Genomic DNA, 27,369 nt, shown 5'->3' on the forward strand with positions numbered 1-27,369 from the left:
CCCAGTCCTCAGCAGTCCAATCCCTGTACCTTTTGCAGAATATCAGTCTGTCCCTGATGTTTTTCCTGGAGAGAAGTGAGTTCTTTGCTGCCCTTCTTGACACCAGGCCATCCTCCAAGAGTCTTCGCCTCACTGTGCGTGCAGATGCACTCACACCTGCCTGCTGCCATTCCTGAGCAAGCTCTGTACTGGTGGTGCCCCGATCCCTCAGCTGAATCAACTTTAGGAGATGGTCCTGGCGCTTGCTGGACTTTCTTGGGCGCCCTGAAGCCTTCACAACAATTTAACCGCTCTCCTTGAAGTTCTTGATGATCTGATAATCAAATCAAATCAAATTTATTTATATAGCCCTTCGTACATCAGCTGATATCTCAAAGTGCTGTACAGAAACCCAGCCTAAAACCCCAAACAGCAAGCAATGCAGGTGTAGAAGCACGGTGGCTAGGAAAAACTCCCTAGAAAAGCCAAAACCTAGGAAGAAACCTAGAGAGGAACCAGGCTATGTGGGGTGGCCAGTCCTCTTCTGGCTGTGCCGGGTAGAGATTATAACAGAACATGGCCAAGATGTTCAAATGTTCATAAATGACCAGCATGGTCGAATAATAATAAGGCAGAACAGTTGAAACTGGAGCAGCAGCACGGCCAGGTGGACTGGGGACAGCAAGGAGTCATCATGTCAAGTAGTCCTGGGGCATGGTCCTAGGGCTCAGGTCAGTTGAAACTGGAGCAGCAGCACGGCCAGGTGGACTGGGGACAGCAAGGAGTCATCATGTCAGGTAGTCCTGGGGCATGGTCCTAGGGCTCAGGTCCTCCGAGAGAGAGAAGGAGAGAATTAGAGAACGCACACTTAGATTCACACAGGACACCGAATTGGACAGGAGAAGTACTCCAGATATAACAAACTGACCCCAGCCCCCGACACATAAACTACTGCAGCATAAATACTGGAGGCTGAGACAGGAGGGGTCAGGAGACACTGTGGCCCCACCCGAGGACACCCCGGACAGGGCCAAACAGGAAGGATATAACCCCACCCACTTTGCCAAAGCACAGCCCCCACACCACTGGAGGGATATCTTCAACCACCAACTTACCATCCTGAGACAAAGCTGAGTATAGCCCGCAAAGATCTCCGCCACGGCACAACCCAAGGGGGGCGCCAACCCAGACAGGATGACCACATCAGTGAATCAACCCACTCAGGTGACGCACCCCCTCCAGGGACGGCATGAGAGAGCCCCAGCAAGCCAGTGACTCAGCCCCTGTAATAGGGTTAGAGGCAGAGAATCCCAGTGGAAAGAGGGGAACCGGCCAGGCAGAGACAGCAAGGGTGGTTCGTTGCTCCAGAGCCTTTCCGTTCACCTTCCCACTCCTGGGCCAGACTACACTCAATCATATGACCCACTGAAGAGATGAGTCTTCAGTAAAGACTTAAAGGTTGAGACCGAGTTTGCGTCTCTGACATGGGTAGGCAGACCGTTCCATAAAAATGGAGCTCTATAGGAGAAAGCCCTGCCTCCAGCTGTTTGCTTAGAAATTCTAGGGACAATTAGGAGGCCTGCGTCTTGTGACCGTAGCGTACGTGTAGGTATGTACGGCAGGACCAAATCAGAGAGATAGGTAGGAGCAAGCCCATGCAATGCTTTGTAGGTTAGCAGTAAAACCTTGAAATCAGCCCTTGCTTTGACAGGAAGCCAGTGTAGGGAGGCTAGCACTGGAGTAATATGATCAAATTTTTTGGTTCTAGTCAGGATTCTAGCAGCCGTATTTAGCACTAACTGAAGTTTATTTAGTGCTTTATCCGGGTAGCCGGAAAGTAGAGCATTGCAGTAGTCTAACCTAGAAGTGACAAAAGCATGGATTAATTTTTCTGCATCATTTTTGGACAGAAAGTTTCTGATTTTTGCAATGTTACGTAGATGGAAAAAAGCTGTCCTTGAAATGGTCTTGATATGTTCTTCAAAAGAGAGATCAGGTTGATAAATGGTTGATTTTAGGTGCAATCTTACTGGCAGCAATATCCTTGCCTGTGAAGCTCTTTTTGTGCAAAGCAATGATGACGGCACGTGTTTCCTTGCAGGTAACCATTGTTGACAGAGGAAGAACAATGATTCCAAGCACCACCCTCCTTTTGAAGCTTCCAGTCTGTTATTGGAACTCAATCAGCAGGACAGTGTTCTCCAGCCTTGTCCTTGTCAACACTCACACCTGTGTTAACGAGAGAATCACTGACATGTCAGCTGGTCCTTTTGTGGCAGGGTGGAAATGTGTTTTTTGTGGATTCAATTAATTTGCATGGCAAAGAGGGACTTTGCAATTCATCTGCTCACTCTTCATAACATTCTGGAGTATATGCAAATTGCCATCATTCAAACTGATGCAGCAGACTTTGTGAAAATTAATATTTGTCATTCTCAACTTTTGGCCATGACTGTACACATTGGTCTTCAACACATCGCTTGCGCTGCCCATATGTGCTGCTAATATTTGCTTATCACTGAAAAGCTCTCAATTTCCTGAAACTCTTGTCCAGTCCATTTATTAGTCAGATTTTAGTCACACACAATTTTGTATAGTCTCATTTTTGTCAACAAAAAAAACATTCATTTTTTTTCTGGGTCTATTTAGTCATCTAGTGTCGTCAATTCGCACAAAAAAATGTGTTTGACAAATATTTTAATCACTTTTTATTGACAAAACTGGCGTATTGTTGGCAGATGACCATGTGTACACACACACATCATTTAATATACAGTACTGGGATTTCAGCACAGGCTAGCTTTAAAAAATTTTTTTTTGCTGTTTTGGGGGCCCTTGAAATCCCTCTAATTTCTCCTGAGGCAGTGCCAACATAAATGGCCTGGCCCCACCCTTAATCTCACTCACTCACAGAGAGAAGGAAGGGGGGTTCTGGGCCTGTGCACTTCCTGCCTGATGTGCTCTGGTAGATTTATCTACCCCCCCCCCCCCCCCCCCATAACGCTCCCAGGCCTCTCGCACAGCCCCACCCTGCCCTGCACACATTCACTTCCTGCCTTTGTCATAGCTGGAGTCCACACACACAGCAATTACACAGAATCGCATTGAGTTCATTTCTAAATTCTCCCATTTTTATCACAACACAGGGTAGCTCTCTAGGGGCCTCCTGTTGTTTGGATGGAGAGCCTGTGCATGCCATTCTAAATCTTGATTCCAAACACAGCTGGATGAGTTCATTATTACTTCATTTTGACGCTTTCAGCAGAGGTGGAGATCATCTGAGCAGTGGTGTGATTGAACTCTATCCATTAGGGGGAGCAGGTGGTGTGATTGAACTCTATCCATTAGGGGGAGCAGGTGGTGTGATTGAACTCTATCCATTAGGGGGAGCAGGTGGTGTGATTCTGCCTCAAGAGAAGCTTTCACCATAACTGACTTGATGGTGGAAAGGAAACAGTACCTTGCCAAACACATGTCAAATCAGTTTATTTGTTGTCTACACAGATTTGCAGGTGTTATGACAGGTGCAGTAACATAAGCATTTTGCTATCTCCAACCGTGCAATAGAATGAGCTATGTGTATTCAGACCCTTTGACTTTAACACAGTTTGTTACATTACAGCCTTGTTCTAAAATGGATGAAATTGCCCCCCCCCCCTCAATCTACACACAACACTCCCCAAAAAATGTTTTTTTTTTAGAAATGTTTGCAAATGTATTAAAAGTAAACATATCACATTTACATAAGTATTCAGACCTTTACTCAGGACTTTGTTGAAGCACCTTTTTGGCAGCGATTACAGCATCGAGTCTTCTTGGGTATGATGCTACATGCTCTCAAGCTCTGTCAGGTTGATGCACAGCTATTTTCAGGTCTCTCCAGAGATGTTCGATCGGGTTAAAGTCCGGGCTCTGGCTGGGCCACTCAAGGACATTCAGAGACTTGTCCTGAAGCCACTCCTGCATTGTCTTGGCTGTATGCTTAGGGTCGTTGTCCTGTTGGAAGGTGAACCTGTAGCAAAGGTTCTGAATACTTATGTAAATAAGGTATTTATTTTTAGCAAAAAAATCAATACCGGTTTTTGATTTGTCATAGGGTGGTGTGTGTAGATGTGATGGGAGGGAGGGGTCAATACATTTTAGAATAAGGCTATAACATTACAAAATGTGGAAAAAGTCAAGATGTTTGAATATGTTCCAAATTTGCAGTATATACACAGTGAGTTAACTGTATATAAGCAGAACATGAGGTGACCAGCCTTCAGGCTACATACGGTACATGGGGAATTAGTTTCTAGGTGCAGTGTACCGAGCAGGTAGCCGGCTAGTCATGGCTCTTCAACAGTCTGATGGCCTGGTGACAGAAGCTGTTTCACAATCATTAAGCCATTACGGGGTGTAGCTACTTCAGTATTCGGAAATGATTGGGCGATTTTTAGGGAAGACAAAAGTTCTTACTTCCTTTAAAATGGTTACTGTGGATTCTCCCTGGGTTGCCATGGCAATGCTATGATAACTAAAAGCAAGGCTACTCCCTGCTGCCACTAGAGGGTGACCTGTTCTGTGTGTGTGTGTGTGTGTGTGTGTGGTCACTCTGCAATCTCACTGTATTAGACTGTTTCCTTTTAAGGAATAGCCTCCTACTCCACTGTCCAGATTAAGACTGTGACCCTTGGTCTACATACACTTCTCTTTCTGGGAAAAGTGCAACAAACTAGGACTGGAGCTCCTTTTTCAAGCATGTTTTAGCCACAAAAATATTTTAGAAAGCATTTTATATGTATGTACTTTGTAGAAAGTGTAACCAATATTTTCTGAGATTGTACAAGTTTAATCACAACAATGTGAATTTAGAAAGTATTAAAATCAACCCCTACTATGTTTCTCGTCCACTAACAACACTGCTCCTCTGTGGTTATCCCATAGGTTTATCAGAGGAGAGCCAGGTGCAGACTCCGGCCTTCACAGACGCAGTGAGGCTCTACCGCCAAGCCCACGGGCAGTATGGCACCTGGGAGATGATGTGTGGGATCCCCTCACAGGTCAGCAGGCCACAACGAATGACAGTCTGTGTCACATGTGCTGGTCTGATCTTTGTGTCTCATTGGTGGTGTTATAGGGCGCTATGAATGAAATCCACTGTTTGGTTATAGTGCGAACACACACACACACACACACACACACACACACACACACACACACACAGTGACACCACCACTCTCTGCCCTGTCTGCCTCCCATTCTGCTGTCCAACAGAGGGTCAGGGCCCAGTGAGTTCATGCCTACAGGATTGTGTCACCAGGGCAGGGGCCATAGTGACATCAAATCGCAGCTGGACTGTGCATCTCTAATGATATGCTATTCCCTATGTAGTGCGCTATGGGCCTTGGTCAAAAGTGGTGCACTGTATAGGATACCATTTGGGATTCATCCCTGTATGCTTCATGTTGCTGTTCACTCTGGGGTTGCTGAGTCATACTGATGGTTATTTTGCTGACCAGGCCAGGGCTCTGACTGTAGGTCATACAAATTGTGGAGCGTGCAGAGCGGAGCACCCAGATTCAGGTGAATAAGACAATGGATTTCGTATCACTATGGAAAAATGGCTGTTGGGTCTCACAAATACTTTTGGACAGCTGAAGCAAGCTTCAAGGAAATAGTCCTTTCTAATTGTCATCTGTAACACATGAATCCACATCTGTATGTGTTGTGTATCCCTCCTGTAGATTCTGGCCAACCTGGTGATGGAGACTCTTCTCCTTGAGCTCAGGGATCTGATCTCCCCTCGACTCAAAGGCAAAATGCACGACAGGCAGAGGAACTGGATGCTAGTAAGTCCCATCTCTCACCCAACAGTCCAAGTACACCTTTATATATTATACCAAGCAAGCGGGAAAATATCTTACCCGTTAGCTTCTGTGGTTCCTATTTTGACATGAGTCCCTGTGTTCCCCTGCTCTGTACCTGATGGGTGGGCTTTACGCCAACATCTTCAACCTGTTTGTGTATCTTTTCAAAAGGGCTGGGATCAAGGCAGAAGATGAATTTCTTTTGACTGCAAGGAAAAGGGTTCAATAAAGTATTCTTCTGTGTCCCCATGCAGGTCTGTGACGCGGTGTATGGTCTGGTGGTGAGGCAGGCCCAGGCCCAGTACGAGGCTGTGGTGCAGAGCTGTGAGGCCCGACGCCCTCCTCTAGAGGCCTCCATACGCACAGACATGGACCAGATCATCACCTCCAAGGAGCATGTCGCCAACAAAATCAAAGGTGAGCCCTCGGTGACCTCTGCTGTTAGTTCTGTGGACGACTCTTGGAGCCCTCGGTGACCTCTGCTGTTAGTTCTGTGGATGACTCTTGAGCCCTCGGTGACCTCTGCTGTTAGTTCTGTGGACGACTCTTGAGCCCTCGGTGACCTCTGCTGTTAGTTCTGTGGACGACTCTTGAGCCCTCCACAGAAGAATGAAGTTGACCCTTGTCCTAGAAACTGACCCAAGGCCAGTTTTTCCAACCACCTCGTGTGTGTGTGACGTTTTTACAATTATTCCTGCACAATAACAAAATATGGTTACCAGTAATTTATAATACAGGATATTTTTTTTCATGCTACCCACAACCCCACCCAACTTCTCATCTTCCTTCTCAGCCACAATCCTACCCACCCCCCCACCCAGACCTCTCTTCCCTATGACTGGGAGAAGAGCAGACACAATTTTGCGAACATTTATAAACAAATAATAACACAGACATACAGTAAAATAACAATACATTTATACGGAAAAACAATTAAGTCATGCATTTTGTTGGAGTAAACTCATCTGACGTCTCTGCCCAATAAGGGCAACTTGGGACAGTAACTGGTCAATCCCAGTGCACAGTGGATCATAGTCCTCCATGTCTGGTCTGCATGTTTACCTGTGAGTCCACAGGGATTTACCAACAGATTGACAGGTGATTTTCACAGCCACATATGGCTCGATTCAATCCGTAACGCGGAAAAGTTCAGCGTGATTTGAAAGGGAAAGGCATAATGTTTTCGCATTAGCGGAGACTGCATTCCCTTTAAATGCTGCATATGTCATCTCAATCAGAAAATACCTTTACATTTCAAGCGTGCAATCTGTATAGCAGCTACGCAGATTCAGTAGAGCCCTCCTTTGACAGGTTAATGTTGTGTGACAGCATGTGTCCATCGAGTGGAACGCAGGAAGACGAGCAGCATTCCACAGTTATGAGGGTGACGAAGCCTCACCATTAGTCTGACAAACCTGCTGTCAGAGCGATGGCTCTGGTCATGGACAGGAGCTGAATTCCTTTAGCTGACTCGTATCTTAAGAAAAGCACGTGTGTCACAGTACAACTTCTGGCAGTTTCTAAAGGTATCTAGCCTTTCCCACTCTTTGTTGACATTCTCTCTCTACTCTGTCACCACATCACAGCGGTGGTGCTGCCTAAGGCAGAGAAGCTGCTGACGGTTAGTGTCCAGCCCTACATCAGCTCTATCCTGGAGGCCCTGATGGAGCCCACCAGCAGAGGCTTCTCTCAGGTCAGAGACGTCTTCTTCAGAGAGCTGGTGGACTTGAGCAAGAACACACTGAACGACGCCACCAAGGAGAAAGTGGGAGAGGTGAGAAGGGCTCAGCTTCTGATTATAAGCCTAGTGAAACTGCATCTCAGGTTCGCGGCTTACACTATAGGTTTCCATAGAACAATGTAGTGATTTTACATTTGTAATTGTATTTGGGATACAGACGTGTAAAATGAATGACTAGGTTGTATCGTTATACCCTTTTGGCATATTGTGTGTGTTCTGTGGGGACTATAGTAAGTATACTAGGTCAATGCCGTCTCACACTTTTATTCCTCCCATCCTCAGCACATGGACAAGATCTCTATGCTGGCGTTCCACCCGGTGAAGATGCAGAGCTGCTATGAGAAAGTAGAGGACCTGAGTCTGGATGGCCTACAGCAGAGGTTCGATGTCTCCAGCCCCTCTGTGTTTGTCCAGAGAGCACAGATTCTCATGAGAGAGGTAAAACTACTACACATTATGGGGCCTTGTCCCGGCCAGAATGGCCCATGGGGTAGTAGGTGATCTCATGTTTTTGTCAGGTGGGGCAGCTCCATGTACAAGTACACCACCTGGACAGGATCACACACACACAGTATGTTACAACTAGTCCTCAGAATATGGTACTGATTCAAAAAGTGCTCATATGTCTCCTTTTGAGTTCTTGCTGGTGACTGCTGAAAGGATGCGGTCTGCAGGTCTCTGTGGTGGGTGGTTGTGCTGTTTTGTCTGAGGTCCTCAGATCTACAGGGCGTTCTTCATTGTTGTGGTTGGAGAACAAGCACATTCTGGTCAGCGAGTGGTGGGGCTTTGGTTGGCTGGCTGGTCTCTATTGACAGGCTGTAAGTTTAGGGAAAGTGATTCTGGAGCCATGTATTCACCTCCCAGTGTGTCCCCCATTGTGAAACACGTAGTCTGCCCTCTTTGTAGTGGCCATACGCTGCTGGGAGTCAGACTTCTCAAGTAAAACAATGGAGCGTTTAACTTTGCTTTGCATTCAAGATTCTCTATATAATTCAGATGTACAGTAGTTCAAATCTTCCGTCAGTGTTCGGAGCATGCTTTGTGTAGAATGAAAGGAGGGGTTGTATTGGACAGTATTCCACTAGTATACAGTAGAAAGAATTTATATTCTGTAACTCTACACTTACGAAGGAATTGTTGGGAAGATGGTGCCCCCTTGTGGTGAATATATGAAAATGTATGGGCATTTTCTCAGCTAGATTTTTGGAAATTCTGCAAGTATCTTGTGTGAATGTTGCTGTTATGTTTACTATATATCTTTTGAATATCTTATCCAACTTGCCACTAAGCTATTCCCTATTCTAAACAAACGTTTGTCTGTGCAGCAAATGGACGATGCCGTATACACGTTTGAGCAGATCCTCCACCAAAGTCTGGAGGACCAGGGGCCAGAGGGGCTCTGTAAGAACATCCAACGCTGCCAGGACCGGGTCATCAAGGTAAGACAGGAAAGGGTTGGCCCTGCTGCCCGTCATAGCACAGTGATGGGCAGAGGTAGGGTGGGGAAATAGGATTGATACAACACACATTTTCCTGTTGTATGGAAAATCCTACTATAGGAAACGAAGAGGGGATTTAGTTGATTTGTTTGACGTTTTACCTCTGAGGTCTTTCTCAGTGATGCACTATATACTCTTATGGTGATTCCCAACTTCTTCTGACTCTCGTTTCCCTCATTTCTGTCCCCCTCTCTCCTCAGAAATTTGACTACGACAGCAGCACAGTCCGGAAGAGGTTCTTCAGAGAGGCTCTTCTTCAGATCTTCATCCCTTACATGCTGAAGCAGCTCACTCCCTCTTTATCCCCTGTAAGTCTATCAGCTATATACCGGCTGTTGGAACACTGTTCACCTTCGAGTTTGACAGTGTGACTAGACTGACACTGTTGGGTGAAATTCATACATTATGAGTGCGTTTGTAAATTCACTCTGGAGTGCTAGAGTGAACTCTGGGCGTTTGTAAATTCACTCTGGAGTGCTAGAGTGCACTCTGGGCGTTTGTATATTCACTCTGGAGTGCTAGAGTGCACTCTGGGCGTTTGTAAATTCACTCTGGAGTGCTAGAGTGCACTCTGGGCATTTGTATATTCACTCTGGAGTGCTAGAGTGCACTCTGGGCGTTTGTATATTCACTCTGGAGTGCTAGAGTGCACTCTGGGCGTTTGTATATTCACTCTGGAGTGCTAGAGTGCACTCTGGGCGTTTGTAAATTCACTCTGGAGTGCTAGAGTGAACTCTGGGCGTTTGTAAATTCACTCTGGAGTGCTAGAGTGCACTCTGGGCGTTTGTATATTCACTCTGGAGTGCTAGAGTGCACTCTGGGCGTTTGTAAATTCACTCTGGAGTGCTAGAGTGCACTCTGGGCGTTTGTAAATTCACTCTGGAGTGCTAGAGTGCACTCTGGGCGTTTGTAAATTCATAGTGTTTTTCTCTCGGAGTGCACACTGGACGCTCTGGCCGAGGAGTAGGGTGGATCCGAGCGTTCTGACCTCACAACAGCAGTCAAGCACCCAAGCTAACTAGCTAAAGTTGGCTAGCTTCTTCCAAACACAAATGTGAGAACATCTCACTCTGACCATTTGACTTGCCCTAGCAGAGCTGGTTAGGCTGTTTTCATGTTATCTAGTGTATTGGTAACTGTGCTGCTGGCAACAATTAAACATATATATTTTTTTACTGACACTGGTCATATTCAATGGGTGCAGCGCATTCGTAAAATCATCAGTTATTCTGCGCTCTGGCACACAGGAGAGGTCTCTGAAATCCTAGTGAATTTATGAACGCACCCAATGTACTGTGTGAAACCGACATTATGCTTCCATGCAATGGCATTCTCTTTGTCATTCATTGTGATAAGTTATTCTCTCTTTGCATGTCTCTCCTGAGTGAGTGATTCCTTTGGGTTCTAATACTTTTTCCTCTGGTGGCCAGGAGCTGCCTCGTTTCCAGGAGCTGATCTTCGAGGACTTTTCTCGTTTCATCCTGGTGGAGAACATCTTTGAGGAGGTGGTGTTGCACTCTGTCATGAAGGACATCATGATGGGTGAGTCTCGCAGCTTAAACGGTGGCTGGTCCTTAATGGCACGTTATTCCCTTTGTAGTGCATCACTATGGGCCCTGGTCAATAGTAGGAAAAGGCTATTTGGGACTCAGACATATCCTTCTCTTATTAAACACGAGGGTCCTGTGTGGCTCAGTCGGTAGAGCATGGCGCTTGCAACGCCAAGCGTCGTGGGTTCGATTCCCGCTGGGGCCACCCATATGTAAAAGTAGTGGCCCCAGCCGACTTGTAAGTCGCTTTGGACAAAAGCGTCTGCTAAATGGGATATATATATATATATATATAAACACGAAAACAAGGTTTTAATTGAGAAACAGGCATTGGTCTGAATTCACATGAGCACCACACTGCCTACTTGACCTATGCTCTACCAAGGTTTTCCACCACACTGACTACTTGACCTATGCTCTACCAAGGTTTTCCACCACACTGACTACTTGACCTATGCTCTACCAAGGTTTTCCACCACACTGACTACTTGACCTATGCTCTACCAAGGTTTTCCACCACACTGACTACTTGACCTATGCTCTACCAAGGTTTTCCACCACACTGACTACTTGACCTATGCTCTACCAAGGTTTTCCACCACACTGACTACTTGACCTATGCTCTACCAAGGTTTTCCACCACACTGACTACTTGACCTATGCTCTACCAAGGTTTTCCACCACACTGACTACTTGACCCATGCTCTACCAAGGTTTTCCACCACACTGACTACTTGACCCATGCTCTACCAAGGTTTTCCACCACACTGACTACTTGACCCATGCTCTACCAAGGTTTTCCACCACACTGACTACTTGACCCATGCTCTACCAAGGTTTTCCACCACACTGACTACTTGACCCATGCTCTACCAAGGTTTTCCACCACACTGACTACTTGACCTATGCTCTACCAAGGTTTTCTAGCACACTGACTACTTGACCTATGCTCTACCAAGGTTTTCCACCACACTGACTACTTGACCCATGCCCTACCAAGGTTTTCCACCACACTGACTACTTGACCCATGCCCTACCAAGGTTTTCCACCACACTGACTACCTGACCTATGCTCTACCAAGGTTTTCCACCACACTGACTACTTGACCTATGCTCTACCAAGGTTTTCCACCACACTGACTACTTGACCTATGCTCTATCAAGGTTTTCCACCACACTGCTTGACTTTTTTACCTATCAAAAACCCTTATGCAACACCAATACGAATAACTGAGAGCAAAGACAAAAAACAACCAACATATGTGACCATTGTAACATTTGAACATGTACTTCAGTGCAATATTCATTGTGACATTGTCATTGTGACATTTTAGTGCAACAATGAATCAATTTACCGTTTTTTCCAAAAACATTTCAGTCATTTTGATTTGTCTTTTTCGTCAACTTTTCTTTTCTTCCTAGAGTCTGTTGTTCTGCTTCTCCTCACCCCTTAGTGATTTGTCTTTTCTTCCTAGAGTCTGTTGTACTGCTTCTCCTCACCCCTTAGTGACTTGTCTTTTCTTCCTAGAGTCTGTTGTACTGCTTCTCCTCACCCCTTAGTGACTTGTCTTTTCTTCCTAGAGTCTGTTGTTCTGCTTCTCCTCACCCCTTAGTGATTTGTCTTTTCTTCCTAGAGTCTGTTGTACTGCTTCTCCTCACCCCTTAGTGACTTGTCTTTTCTTCCTAGAGTCTGTTCTGCTTCTCCTCACCCTTTGACTTGTCTTTTCTTCCTAGAGTCTGTTGTTCTGCTTCTCCTCACCCTTTGACTTTTCTATTTTTCTTTCATTGGCTTTTCCAATCCTTATACCATGGACAGTAGAAAAGGAGATATCTTGTAGCACTCAATGTGCAGTGGTACTTTGCATTTCTCACATGCATAGGTAATGCGTTTGTCCCAATGACGACATCTGTGGAACCGGTGCATCGTGTTGATTGGCCAGTGAGAAGCTTTGTCATATCTTGCCTGATCTTCAACAGTAGCAGCCAGTAGAGATCTCCTTTTGTGGCTCAGCGGTTTCCTGCCAAACATTTTCATAAGAGACTGTGCCACTATCCGTGAGAAGGTGAGCAGGTCGATGGTCCCTCCACGAGTGCACTGTTGAGAGACCATGCAAAGATGGGCCACTACCACTTAGACCTGATCGAGATATCGTATCTTGGTATCTTGAAACCTGTAGGCCGTGAAGTCAACACTTCCCATGTGCTCATTATATCAGTTGATGCATTTTGGTTGTGGGACTTTGTCAAAGGCACGTCGCTCCTTGTTCCATCTCTTGACAGCGGTCTCATTGTATTTCTCCTCCATGTTTGTTGCCACAGTGACAATGTTATTGTCTTTTCAACGGACCAGCAACTTGCCTCCTTGGGTCAGAACCTCAGAGGCTCCCCGGGGTAACTTCATGATGTCCTTCTGTGGCTTGAATGGGACATCAGACGATGTTGCCTTGTCGTTCCAGAGCTCCCATATCCTCTTTGTCATTTCATCGAGGAGTGCAAGCGAAGTGAAGATGTCATGAAGGAACATGCAACCTTGAGGCGCCTGAGACTGCTCTGCAAGACCGAGAACGACACTGGGTCCCTGACCCAACCCAGTCTCTGGGAGGAGAGTGTGGGATCCACCATATGGCTCCATGTGATACATGTAACCACTGGATGAGGCAAGGCTCCATAGCTTGCAACCAAAACAGATTGGTTTACCTCTTATTAATTGCTTACATCCATGTCGGCCATAGTATCGGATCATGCTCTCATCAACTGACAGCCATTCCTGAAATGGCATGACTTTGTATGACTGATTGAGCTCGGGGGAAGATGGACCTAACCTTAAAAAAAATGGGTCATCAGTGATCATTGTGTTGTCAACCACATGAACGGAGGCCATTATTTAATCAAAGCAATTTCTCCGCATTGCATCTGAAATGCTTTCATTGTGTACATCACTGTCAAGTGACCATTACATGTGACTTCTTGGAACAGAGCTGTACACAGATGTGATAAGGATCCCATAGCTTTATCAATAAGTCCATCGAGGACGTCGTCCCCACAGTGACTGTACGTACATACCCCAACCAGAAGCTATGTATTACAGGCAACATTCACACTGAGCTAAAGGGTAGAGCTGCCACTTTCAAGGTGCGGGACTCTAACCCGGAAGCTTACAAGAAATCCTACTATGCCCTGCGACGAACCATCAAATAGGCAAAGTGTCAAAACAGGGCTAAGATTGAATAATACTACTCCGACGCTCGTCTTATGTGGCAGGGCTTGCAAACTATTAGACTACAAAGGGAAGCACAGCCGCGAGCTGCCCAGTGACACAAACCTACCAGACGCGCTAAATCACTTCTACGCTTGCTTCGAGGCAAGCAACACTGAGGCATGCATGAGAGCATCAGCTGTCCCAGACGACTGTCTGATCACGCTCTCCGTAGCCGATGTAAGACCTTTAAACAGGTCAACATACACAAGGCTAAGGGCTTACCAGGATGTGTGCCCCGAGCATGTGCTGACCAACTGGCAGGTGTCTTCACTGACATTTTCAACATGTCCCTGATTTGAGTCTTTAACACCAACATGTTTCATGCAGACTACCATAGTCCCTGTGCCCAAGAACACTAAGGCAACCTGCCTAAATGATTACAGACCCGTAGCACTTATGTCCGTAGTCATGAAGTGCTTTAAAAGGTTGGTAATGGCTCACATCAACACCATTATCCCAGAAACCCTAGACCCACTCCCATTTGCATGCCACCCAAACAGATCCACAGATGATGCCATCTCCATTGCACTCCACACTGCCCTTTCCCACCTGGACAAAAGGAACACTTATGTGAGAATGCTTTTCATTGACGATAGCTCAGCGTTCAACACCATAGTACCCTCAAAGCTCATCACTAAGCTAAGGATCCTGGGACTAAACAGCTCCCTCTGCAACTGGATCCTGGACTTCCTGATGGGCCGCCCCCAGGTGGTGAGGGTAGGTAGTAACACATCTGCCACGCTGATCCTCAACACTGGAGCTCCCCAGGGGTGCGTGCTCAGTCCCCTCCAGTACTCCCTGTTCACCCATGACTGCATGGCCAGGAATGACTCCAACACCATCAAGTTTGCAGATGACACAACAGTGGTAGGCCTGATCAACAACAATGACGAGACAGCCTATAAGGAGGAGGTCAGAGACCTGGCCGGGTGGTGCCAGAATTACAACCTATCCCTCAACGTAACCAAGACTAAGAGGATTGTAGACTACAGGAAAAGGAGGACCAAGCACGCCCCCATTCTCATTGACGGGGCTGTAGTGGAGCAGGTTGAGAGCTTCAAGGTCCTTGGTGTTCACATCACCAACAAACTACAATGGTTCAAACACACCAAGACAGTTGTGAAGAGGGCACGACAAAGCCTATTCCCCTCAGGAATCTAAAAAGATTTGGCATGGGTTCTGAGATCCTCAAAAGGTTCGACAGCTGCAACATCGAGAGCATCCTGACTGGTTGCATCACTGCCTGGTACTGCAATTGCTCGGCCTCTGACCCCAAGGCACTACAGAGGGTAGTGCGTACGGCCCAGTACATCACTGGGGCAAAGCTGCCTGCCATCCAGGGCCTCTACACCAGGCGGTGTCAGATGAAGGCACTAAAAATTGTCAGACCACAGCCACCCCAGTCATAGACTGTTCTCTCTACTACCGCATGGTAAGCGGTACCGGAGTGCAAAGTCTAGGACAAAAAGCCTTCTCAACAGTTTTATCCCCAAGCCATAAGACTCCTGAACAGGTAATCAAATGGCTACCCGGACTATTTTCATTGTGTGCCCCTCCAACCACCCCCCTAACCCCTCTTTTTACGCTGCTGCTACTCTCTGTTTATCATATATGCATAGTCACTTTAACTATACATTCATGTACATACTACCTCAATTAGTCCAACCAACCAGCTAACCGGGCTATCTGCATTGTGTCCCACCACCCGCCAACCCCTTTTTTACGCTACTGCTACTCTCTGTTCATCATATATGCATAGTCACATATCTACATGTACATACTACCTCAATCAGCCTGATGAACCAGTGTCTGTATGTAGCCTCGCTACTGTACGGTTTTATTTCTTTACTTATTGTCCACCTAATACCTTTTTTTGCACTATTGGTTAGAGCCTGTAAGTAAGCATTTCACTGTAAGGTCTACACCTGTTGTATTCGGTGCATGTGACAAATAAACTTTGATTTGAGCACATCCATACAGTTGCTTGTCCTTGGTCTGGGTGGAGTAGAGGTTGGACATGTCAGTGGTGATCTCTCTTAGGGTTGGTGGATTCATTAGTAGGAAAACATCCATTGGGTTGAGGGCAGCTTTGTTTTACACATTCTGCAGCATTGGGGCTGTATACTATGTGTTCTGGAATCACAGCATTGGGGCTGTATACTATGTGTTCTGGAATCACAGTGGTGGCAGGCCTCTTTGATCGTTTGAACACCATCTTTAGTTTTGACCACCTGCAGCTTTGCCCTTGGCTCTTCTGACTGGACCCTCTGGTGGGTAGAGGCCATTGGCTCTTCTGACTGGACCCTCTGGTGGGTAGAGGCCATTGGCTCTTCTGACTGGACCCTCTGGTGGGTAGAGGCCATTGGCTCTTCTGACTGGACCCTCTGGTGGGTAGAGGCCATTGGCTCTTCTGACTGGACCCTCTGGTGGGTAGAGGCCATTGGCTCTTCTGACTGGACCCTCTGGTGCGTAGAGGCCATTGGCTCTTCTGACTGGACCCTCTGGTGGGTAGAGGCCATTGGCTCTTCATTATCAACGGTGGTGGGGGAGGAAGGGGGAGTGCTGAGGGGTATTTCATCATCACTGATAACGTTGTTCCTGTCATGATCTGTTTGCATAGGTTCAGCGTATGCATTCAACAGTCTGGCTGGCCAATGGCCTGTCTCCCCCTCAGAGTCCATATCTGACCCATTACTATCACAATCAGTGAAGACTGCATCTTTCTCGTTTTGAGGGATAACTGCAATGTTGCATGCCTTGTCTGGGCGGAAACCTTGATCCAACATATCCAGAACTTGACTCAAAGTGAAACTAAAAGAAAAAACAGAGTAGAAAGTTAGTTAGAACAAGAACTATGTATGTGTATACCTAGATGCACTGTGTTATCCTGCCGGTCACTATTGTTGCCATCAACATGTTAACTTTGTTCAGTGTGGTCATAGAATAAGTAAAGTAATTGCAAATGCATATATCAATACTAGACACCTTAAAGATGATGTGTACCAAATATATTTGTCCTAACTATGTTAACATACTTTACTAACCTTTTGTTTGGGTGCTTTGACGCAGCCATCCTTCTCATGGTGCAACCAGGAAGTAAACGGCTCTGGTCATGTGACAATTTACACTAAACATGTGACACTGCATATATTTCATTGAGACCCTTTTATTATTTCAATATTTACTGGAAATGCATTGATACATCATTCAGTAAAAATTTCAGAGCCATATAACTGGAAATGTCTTCTACGGTCACTACTGTGACTGATGGGATGAAATAGGTTAAGATATGAAGGTCAGTCAATCCAGAGAATTTTAAGAACTGAAAGTTTCTTCAAGTGCAGTTGCAAAAACCATCAGGCGCTATTATAACTGGCTCTCATGAGGACCGCCACAGGAATGGAAGACCCAGAGTTACTTCTGCAGCAGGGGATAAGTTCATTAAAGATACCAGCCTCAGAAATTGCAGCCCAAATAAATGTTTCACACTACAAAAAGTCTTATTGTAAATGTCTATCTATAAACAGTGTAATAATATAATACATAGATTTATAAGCAGGACACTGATGTTCATTATCCCTCAGAGTATAAATTAGGCTGTTTGAATCCTAAGCAACCTGCCTATGCGTTGTTTGAAGTACAAAAGAACAATAGCTACTGTTGTAGGCCAAAGCTGTGTGCTTAACACTAAAGTAGAGCATGGGTGAAATACTTTATTTTTTTATCTCTACCCGGCACAGCCAGAAGAGGACAGGCCACCGCTCTAGGTTTCTTCCTAGGTTCATCTTTCTAGAGAATTTTTCCTAGCCACTGTTCTTCAACATCTGCATTGCTTGCTATTTGGGGTTTTAGGCTGGGTTTCTGTATAGCACATTGACATCGGCTGATGTAAAAAGGGCTTTATAAATACATTTGCTTAAAATAGGCATTGTGGTGCTCATGTCAATTTTCTTTTTTGGCTTAAGACCAATGCCCACTTCTCACTTAACACAAACCATTTTTGTGTTACATTTCCATGTTTTTTTACACTGAAAGGTGATTATACAACATTTCCACATACAAATAGTGTAAATTGCACCTAAAATTGTTTTACAAATTTGTTTTCTCTCAATTTATTGTCCATGGCCCAGTTTCCCAAAAACATCTAAAGTTCATTAGAAATTTTGAAGGAGCATCGTTAAATCTCAGCTGTTTCCCAAAACCAAAAGGTCAAATGTCAACCATTTTATCTCGAGTTCATCTGTTATCACTGCCGTCTACATCCCTCCTCAGGCCAACACCTCCCTGGCACTCAACGATCTGTACGAGGCTCTAAACAAGCAGGAAACCGTGCACCCAGAAGCTGTACTTTTTGTTGCCAGGGATGTTGCTAAGACACGTGATGCCCAACTTTTACCAGCACGTCTCCTTGGCCACGAGAGGCACTAAAGTTTTTATACTCTTGCTATTCGATACACAAGCGAGCCGACAAGGGCTGTAACATAACATTTGGAGAAAGTCAAGGAATCTGAATACGTTTTCTTTGAATAAGCTTTGTAAGGAAAGCGGGATACCTAGTCAATTGTACAACTGAACACAACCCTTCAGAATCAGAGAGGGGGCTGCCTTAATCGACATACAGTTTTGGCAGCCGGGGAACAGTGGGTTAACTGCCTTGCTCAGGGGAAGAGAGACAGATGTTTTTTTTTTACCTTGTCAGCTCGGCGAATCGATCCAGCAACCATTCAGTTACTGGCCCAATGCTCTAGCCACCTGCTTCCCTTTTATCCTAGTACAATAAAGGTCAAATACACAGCATTTCAAACAGTCTGCAATTACTAGATGAATTCAGGTCACGTGAAATAAGTCTAAATATAAGCCCCACTAATTTCATTATTTTAGAAAATAGTTTTACCTGCTTTTTTGCAGTAATCACTGGTCTGGCTTTGAAGTCTACGGAGATGCACCTCTTGTAAAACATAAACAGGACCATGCATAATGCACATTCACTAATAATGACTAACTTCACGTAGCAGCCATTTATACGTGGTACCGCAATGCAGCACGAGACAACTTAGCGTTACTTTTCCAGAATCATTGTTCATTGATAGTTCTGTTTTAGTAGTGTCTGCTCTTCGTGCAATTTGAGTTGACATATAAAGCTTAACTTCTCCTCTACATTAAAATAATGTCCCTGTATTTCTGTGTCCATATGACCCATTCTGTTGGACCAAACCTCAAATGCAGGTAGGGAGTTGAAACCACTTGTCAGAGAGGAAGTTTCACTCTAGACAAAATGTCTAAAATAAGCCCAATGTGTTTCTATGGGCTTATTTTGGACAAAAACAGAGCTTTGCAAGAGGGCCCCCACTGTCCTGGAGGACAGGATGATCTCGCTCTCTGAGGTTGACATGAAATTATTTATTATTATAATATATTAAAGTCTTCACTGACATTTCAGCCCTGTTTCCTGCTGACTACCATCATTCCTGTTCCCAAAAACTCTAAGGCAACTAAGCCGACCCCATGTGGTGAGGATACGCAACAACACTGGGAGCCACTCCGAAGGGACTGCGTTCACAATAAGCTTTCCTCAGCTGGACTCCATTCCTGTTTTCCTACTGCACTGTTCTCATGAGATGTGTGAGGTTAAAGTTGCAGAATGTGGGACTTCAGTTCCTGTTTAGTGGAGTACTGACCGATTTTAGGTTTTTGCTTGGAGTAGAATTCATTTTCTACTTCTGTCTCCGTCCATGATAATCGAATTTCAATAAGCATTTCTCTACGGCTGGCCATGCTTTCCTCCTGGATACCCCAACCCCGGCCAACAGCTCAGCACCCCCCGCAGCTACTTGCCCAAGCCTCCCCAGCTTCTCCTTCACCCAAATCCAGATAACAGATGTTCTGAAAGAGCTGCAAAACCTGGACCCGTACAAATCAGCTGGGCTAGACAATCTGGACCCTCTCTTTCTAAAATGTATCCGCCGCCATTGTTGCAACCCCTATTACTAGCCTGTTCAACGTCTTTCGTATCGTCCGAGATTCCTAAAGATTGGAAAGCTGCCACGGCCATCCCCCTCTTCAAAGGGGGTGACACTCTAGACCCAAACTGTTACAGAACTAAACCCATCCTGCCCTGCCTTTCTAAAGTCTTCGAAAGCCAAGTTAACAAACAAATCACTGGCCATTTCGAATCCCACCGTATCTTATCCGCTGTGCAATCCGGTTTCCGAGCTGGTCACGGGTGCACCTCAGCCACACTCAAGGTACTAAACGATATCATAACCGCCATTGATAAAAGACCACTGTGCAGCCGTCTTCATCGACCTTGCCAAGGCTTTTGACTCTGTCAATCACCGTATTCTTATTGGCAGACTCAACAAACCTTGGTTTCTCAAATGACTGCCTCGCCTGGTCCACCAACTACTTCTCGGATTTCAGTGTGTCAAATCGGAGGGCCTGCTTTCCGGACCTCTGGCACTCTTTGGGGGTACCACAGGGTTCAATTCTCGGGCCAACTCCTTTCTCTGTATATATTAATGTTGCTTTTGATGCGGGTGATTCCTTGATCCACCTCTACGCAGACGACACCATTCTATATACATCTGGCCCTTTTGGACACTTAACAAACCTCAATGAGCTTCAATGCCATACAACACTCGTTCTGTGGTCTCCAACTGCTCTAAAACTCTAAAACTAAATGCATGCTCTTCAACCGATCGCTGCCCGACTGGCATCACTACTCTGGACAGTTTTGAGTTAAAATATGTGAACAACTACATACCTAGGTGTCTGGCTAGACTGTAAACTCTCCTGCCAGACTCATTAAGCATCTCCAATCCAAAATGAAATCTAGAATCAGCTACCTATTTCGCAAAAGCCTCCTTCACTTACGCCGCCAAACAACCTCATAAAACTGACTATCCTACTGATCCTCGACTTTGGCGACGTCATCTACAAAATAGCCTCCAACACTCTACTTGGCACTGTGATAGACTGCATCCAATTTGCTATCTGTTTTGTCACCAAAGCCCCATATATTACCCACCACTGCAACCTCTATGCTCTTGTCTGGTGGCCCTCACTACATATGTCACCAGACCCACTGGCTCCAGGTCATCTGTAAGTCTTTTCTAGGTAAAGCCCCACCTTATCTCAGCTCACTGGTCACCATAACACCCACCTGTAGCACGAGCTCCAGCAGGTATATCTCACTGGTCATCCCTAAATCCAACACCTACTTTGGCCGCCTTTCCTACCAGTTCTCTGCTGCCAATGACTTGAACGAATTGCAAAAATCACTTTAGTTGGAGACTTATCTCCCTCACTAACTTTAAGCATCAGCTATCTGAGCAGCTTACCGATCGCTACAGCTGTACACAGCCCATCTGTAAATAGCCCATCCAACCTCCTATCTCATCCCATATTGTTTTTATTTATTTTGTTCTTTTGCACACCAGTATTTCTACTTGCACATCTATCACTCCAGTGTTAATTTGCTAAATTGTAATTACTTCGCTACTATGGCCTATTTGTCTTACCTCTTTACTCTATTTGCACACATTGGATATAGATTTTTCTAATGTGTTATTGACTGTATGTTTGTTTATTCCATGTGTAACTCTGTCGCACTACTTTGCTTTATCTTGGCCAGGTCGAACTTGTTCTCAACTGGCCTACCTGGTGAAATAAATAAATAATAATAAAACGTCTTGCCTCACTCTATTCATAAAGGCAACGGGTTCACTTCCTTGTAACGAGTTGGGGTTCAACATAAATCCGAAACGGAGCACAGAGAATATAATACGTAGGCATGGAGCGAAATTCTCTTATCGTGCTACCAAATAACCGTCATGTTCATAACCAGTGGCTATGGATGAAATGTATAAACGTTTTTGTACAAAACATACAAAAATGTATATTTTGAAATACAAAATTTGACTAAATGTGTGAACATTTAAAAATGTATGCTTATTTGGGGGAATTTAAACGGTTTACTTGTATTGCAAAAGGTTAATCAAATCAAAAACGGTATAGTGTTCTTGGTAACGGACAAACGGATCCTGACGAGAGGGGGAACAGTTGTGTACCTCCAAGTTGATTTGCAAAGTTTTCATTGATTATTGGTGTTCTATTGGCACAGTGATGGGAAGATTTGAATTTAACATCCCGTAGTCTATACTATTTGAATGCGTTATGTATTCGGTGCATGGAAGAGTACTAATGTGCTGTAGCTATGGTCCAGAGTTCTTCCTTACCAAGTGACCTCAGTAGGGAAAACTCCAGGCTGTGTTAAGAGCTACTTCTCCTGTGGTCTGTGTACAATGTCTTAATGTCTCTCTCTTCTTCCCTCTTACTGTAGCTGTCAAGGAGGCAGCAGTCCAGAGAAGACACAACCTTTACAGGGACAGCATAGTGCTGACCAGCAGTGATCCCAACCTCCACCTGCTGGGGGATAACCCTGCCATCGACTGGGCTGGGGAGTATGGGACAGGACAGGAAGAGGTGGAGACTGGGGATGGCACAGGAGGGGCGGCCCAGAGGAGGCGCAGGATGAAGCAGGTAGTCTCTATGATCCAGCTGGATGGCTCTCCCATCCTGGAGTCCCATCTGGACATCCCCATGGTGGACAGCATTCCTGAGGAGGGAGTGGACCAGGACACCGATGCCCTCTCATCTCCAGAGAGGGTCCACCAGGAACCAGCCAAAGTTAATGGAACCAGTCTGAAAGGAAAGAGAAAGGCCCCTCCTCCTCCAGTCCAGCCAGAGAACATTCCTTCCCCTGCCCGAACCAATGGCTCTGTCCTCGGTGAGCCGGCGACAATCTTGAGTGAGGCCCCAGAGATACAGACCAAAATCTCAGAAGATTTACCCCAGGAAGCTGAGTGTGCGATGAAGTCCCCAGAGGCCAAGAGCTTTTTACATGACCCTGAGAGCACAGCGTCAGCCATTGAGAGTGCCATACGGGAGATTGATAATGCAGTACAGGGAGAGGACAGCGAGCCAGCTGTGGAGATAACTGTACTGGAGGCAGTGGAAGAAGTTTCACCCTCAAGCCAGGATAGTGTACCCTTTAGCAAAAAGGAGGAATCTTTCAAACCAATTCAGCAGGAGGCTCTGGCACCAACAGCTTTTAGCCAAGAGGAAAGCACTCCTTCCAGTTTAGAGGAGGTATCGTCCTCACTCTCTACTCAGACTGGGGTAGCAGCAACACCCGTAGAAAAAGAGATCCCCACACCAACAACCCTAGACAGCAAGCAAATCCCTGCAGCCATACCAACAGAAATGCCTGCAGCCATACCAACAGCCCTGGAGACGGAGCAAGTCCCTGTCCCAGGACCAATGCCAGGGGAGCAGGAGAGCACTTCAGTAGTCAGACCAGAGTTGGAACAGACCACAGTGGGTTTGGACTCCCTGTCCCCACCACATGACGACAGTGGCTTCCAGTCTCTCACCAGTGAGGCAGTGAAGAAGGTGGAGGATGCTGCCCCCAGTACAGCGGGGCCAGAGGCAGTAGAGGTGGTCCCTGAGGCAGGGGGTGATGGAGTGACTGTGGTCCAGTAGGGAACAGCAGCACAAAACAATGACTCTGAGACCGGAAAGGAGGAGAAGGCAGAGAGTCAGTGAGGAATTTGTCCTCGTTTAGGCTGTATGCTGGCATTGATTTAGATGTGGGGGTTTTTCTGAAGACAGGCATATTATACTATAATAACCTAATCTCACAAAAGCATAGACAATGTAATACATGGAAAATGATTTGTATACAGTAGTTTTTCCATTAGATCAACTGATTTGGTTTACACCTTCAAGATAATTCTAATAAGTTCTAAACTTTTTTGTTGTTGTACTAATATGATCTACCAATACTAAATCAGTCTGTACCTTAGGTGGGGCTCAAGTACAACTTGAATGTCTCTTGTTTTCGTGTTGTTTCTATATTTTGACAGACATTCCAACTGATGAAGCTTGTGCATTCAACCCACATTCCATTTGATAACATGTACATTGTAGTCCGAGTGCCAGATGTTTGTGCACTCATGCCAACTCATTGTCACTCATTTCAAGCCAAACATGGTTTGATAATGAATGGAATTGACAAGCGCACAAACAGATTTGGGACCAGGCTATGTGTGTATTGCATTGCATTACATCCACACAAGGGTAACTCATTCCATTATCCTTTTTTAGTATATATTCACTGTGTAGTGAATGATGAGGACGATTGAAGGACCCAGTTGTCCTCGTCATGGTGTTCTGTAAATATGAAATCGCACAATTCAGGTGCTGTTCTTGGTTGGGTATACAAAATCTTAGACACCTTCCTAATATTGAGTTGCACTCCCTTTCCCCTCAGAACCGCCTCAATTCGTTGGGTCATGGACTCTACAATGTGTCATGCGTTCCACAGGGATGCTGGCCCATGTTGGCTCCAGTGCTTCCCACAGTTGTCAAGTTGTTTTGGGTGGTGGACCATTCATGATACACACAGGAAACTGTTGAGCGTGGAAAAACCCAGCAGCGTTGCAGTTCTTGACACAAATCGGTTCGCCTGGCACCTACTACCACTTCCCGTTCCGAAATGCTTAAATCTGGTCTTGCTTATTCACCCTCTAAATGGCACACATCCACAATCCGTCTCAAGGCTTAAACATCCTTCTTTAACCTGTCTCCTCCCCTTCAGCTATACCGATTTGAAGAGCATTTAACAAGTGACATCAATAATTGGTCATAGCTTTCACCTGTATTTACCTGGTCAGTTTGTCATGGACAGGACAGGTGTCCTTAATGTTATATACACCGTGTATAATGTTCAGTGGCATCATTGATTTGTTTAAAGTTTGCTTAGTAAACCCTCTGATTTGCACTGCTGCTCTACCAGTTGGTTTAACCCTGAATCTACATCCTGTCTAGCGTGCTGCTTACCCACGGTGTTAAATTTTATTTCGATTGGACCACGGCAAGGTGTGCAAAGCTAGAGCTAGCCATAGCGAAATACAAATCTGATTATTTATTCTATAGATTCAACGACCAATATTTCCTTGTTATCTTATTGGTGTTTGTATGTCCCACTACTTTCATACAGTTGCTCTCTGAAGTTTCCTGTCAGTTTAATGTCTTATTAGAGGACTTCAAATACTTTTGTAATCGTGCTTCAGTCTTCAATAATCTTCTGGGATATTTGATGGAAAGGTGCCTGGGAATCGAGCAATCAGGTCTCATGGAATACTGGAAAACATTGCATTCAAAGAACCTTATTTTCTATTTCAAATTGTCATTTAATCTGTCAAACATAATGATAGGCACAACTGTTATATCATGGCATGGAAATCATAGCAAAATACAACAAATGAGTAATGCTATTCAATATGTTGTCCTTAATATTTTACAATGTATTATTGATATGACTGGGAATACAATACCTCAGTTCTGACATTGAATGGTTCCTAACAGAAAAGGCCTCTGTACATACAGTATTAAATACATTGTTGGCCCTTTTCACCACCATAGTCATTCGTTTTGCAAAGACTATAGTACAAAATGCATATCTTCAGTGCCTTCATTGATATACATGCTTTTTCCCCCCTTCTATTTATTATGTATTGCACACTGCCTTATGTCCCCAACCCACACTGCCTTATGTCCCCAACCCACACTGCCTTATGTCCCCAACCCACACTGCCTTATGTCCCCAACCCACACTGCCTTATGTCCCCAACCCATCCTGTTTGATGAGGGTACTTTTTAGATTTGTTTTACTCAATGTTATACAGCAGACTTATTGATTTCATAAATAATTGATTAAATATGTTGGTCTGTTATGGTTTTCCTTTGGAACACACAGGTTTGTTAAAGGGGGCAATCTGGGAATTGAAAAACAACCGTGGGCATCCTGACACTACTGTTGGCAAACAGGTGAGGGATGGGAATGGAGAAATGTTACCACTCAAATTCCAACATGGATGTGCCAATCGCAGATTGGCCTCTTTTGAAATTGTTGTTGGGTTCATGTGGAGCAGTATGTAAGCTTGCATTCACATTGACTGTCATAATTCCTCACGTATTTTTCTCCATTGTTTGTAAGCAACGTAATTGTAAACATGGTTAAGTTGAAATAAAAACAAATCAATATGGTTAAAATGTATCATTGATGGTCATTCCTTGTGTCCATAGCCCTGTATATGAATGTGAGATTGATCTCATTTCTCCAGCCCCATCCCTCTGCATTTGTTCTAAACAGTGGTGGGGTGCCTGCTTTGTTTCAACTGCAGATTCATAGTTCACCAGAGATGCATGAACCAATCTGTCTGAAGGGAGACGTAGTAGCCATAGTCTGTTTCAGGAAATGCCAACTGTAGAGACTACAGGCCTACTACAAAGGTATAGTATGTAAAACCCACATTAAATAGTGATCTTCCACGAACCAAATGAAAGATCCCTCTTAAAAACGTTAGGTAATATTTCAAGAGCCCTTTGTTCAATGTTTTGGATCTCCTATCTTAGCCTTTTATTATGTAACCTTGGTGTCACGTCTTATGCACTTGATGTATGAATCATCAATGTGCACTAATAGAGATTATTTTCCTCCTTGGAAAAAATAGCAAAATGTTATTTATGAACACAATTTCTTTCAGAACTGGGGGAAAGCACTAGAACTGGGTTCCCCAACTGGTGGGTTAAAAAAACCTTGTTGGACATAAGACTGTAAAAACACCCGCAAATTAGCTCGAACTGATTTAAATTTTTGAAATCTGTTAAAGTATTCCCACACATAGTAGAGTGACGTATACAAATCAGTGACATTTAAAATGAGGGAGATTTTAAATGTTTTAAATCATAAGCATGGCCTTATTTGTATTACAGCATATTGGATGACTGTCATTCATATTCCATTCACCCAGTTCAATGTAACATCAATGGGTTCAGGCTACTACATCATACTAACATCCCTATACCCATGTTGACATTGCTACAACCTAGCCTATGAATTAAAGTACAACGTACAAGGTGCACAGGTCGAGACATTTTTGTAATCAAGGTGACCGACGGTGACACATTCAATACCGCCTTGCACACTCTTGCCTGCATCTAGAGGATACAGGGTGTAATAATTAGTCCAACAGTTGCAAACGAGAGTTTCTACTGGACAAATTCAGGTATCTTCGTTCCATTTTCTTTCCGTTTTAAACATTTTCAACCGAATCGGCAGAATGAATACAGCCCTAATCACATAACACAGTTCAATTTCATAGCAGCCACATTCAAACCGCATGAACATTTTGCATGAACACATTGCTTATCGCATCTACGTGCTCTCCTCTCACCTTCTTTAGACTTCGGTGCACAACACCGCTGTCTGACCAGACAAAAAAAAACTTTCCAAGCCAAACCATATAACCGCTACCCATAGCCTGCATTGTCACCATATTAGCTAACGACCTCATTAATGTCATACTCAACATGTCTATCATTTTATTTATTTGACCTTTTTTTTTATCAGGGAGTAATACTGAGA

At 44.8% G+C, this 27,369-nt stretch overlaps 1 protein-coding gene across 1 annotated transcript in view; it reads left to right on the top strand.

Moving 5' to 3' along the window:
- Positions 1 to 24,494, top strand: part of LOC135513812 (protein Niban 2-like) — a 49,730-nt gene extending 25,236 nt beyond the window's left edge. The window contains exons 6-14 of the mRNA XM_064936759.1: positions 4,906 to 5,021; positions 5,706 to 5,810; positions 6,083 to 6,245; positions 7,415 to 7,602; positions 7,852 to 8,007; positions 8,895 to 9,008; positions 9,269 to 9,376; positions 10,499 to 10,610; positions 22,219 to 24,494. Coding sequence (XP_064792831.1) covers positions 4,906 to 5,021; positions 5,706 to 5,810; positions 6,083 to 6,245; positions 7,415 to 7,602; positions 7,852 to 8,007; positions 8,895 to 9,008; positions 9,269 to 9,376; positions 10,499 to 10,610; positions 22,219 to 23,420 — 2,264 coding nt within the window. The 3' untranslated portion in view covers positions 23,421 to 24,494. The remainder of the gene's footprint in view (positions 1 to 4,905; positions 5,022 to 5,705; positions 5,811 to 6,082; positions 6,246 to 7,414; positions 7,603 to 7,851; positions 8,008 to 8,894; positions 9,009 to 9,268; positions 9,377 to 10,498; positions 10,611 to 22,218) is intronic.
- The last annotated feature ends 2,875 nt before the right edge of the window (positions 24,495 to 27,369 follow it).

This window comes from Oncorhynchus masou, chromosome 25 (assembly GCF_036934945.1).
Source record: "Oncorhynchus masou masou isolate Uvic2021 chromosome 25, UVic_Omas_1.1, whole genome shotgun sequence".
Classification (NCBI taxonomy): Eukaryota; Metazoa; Chordata; class Actinopteri; order Salmoniformes; family Salmonidae; genus Oncorhynchus; species Oncorhynchus masou.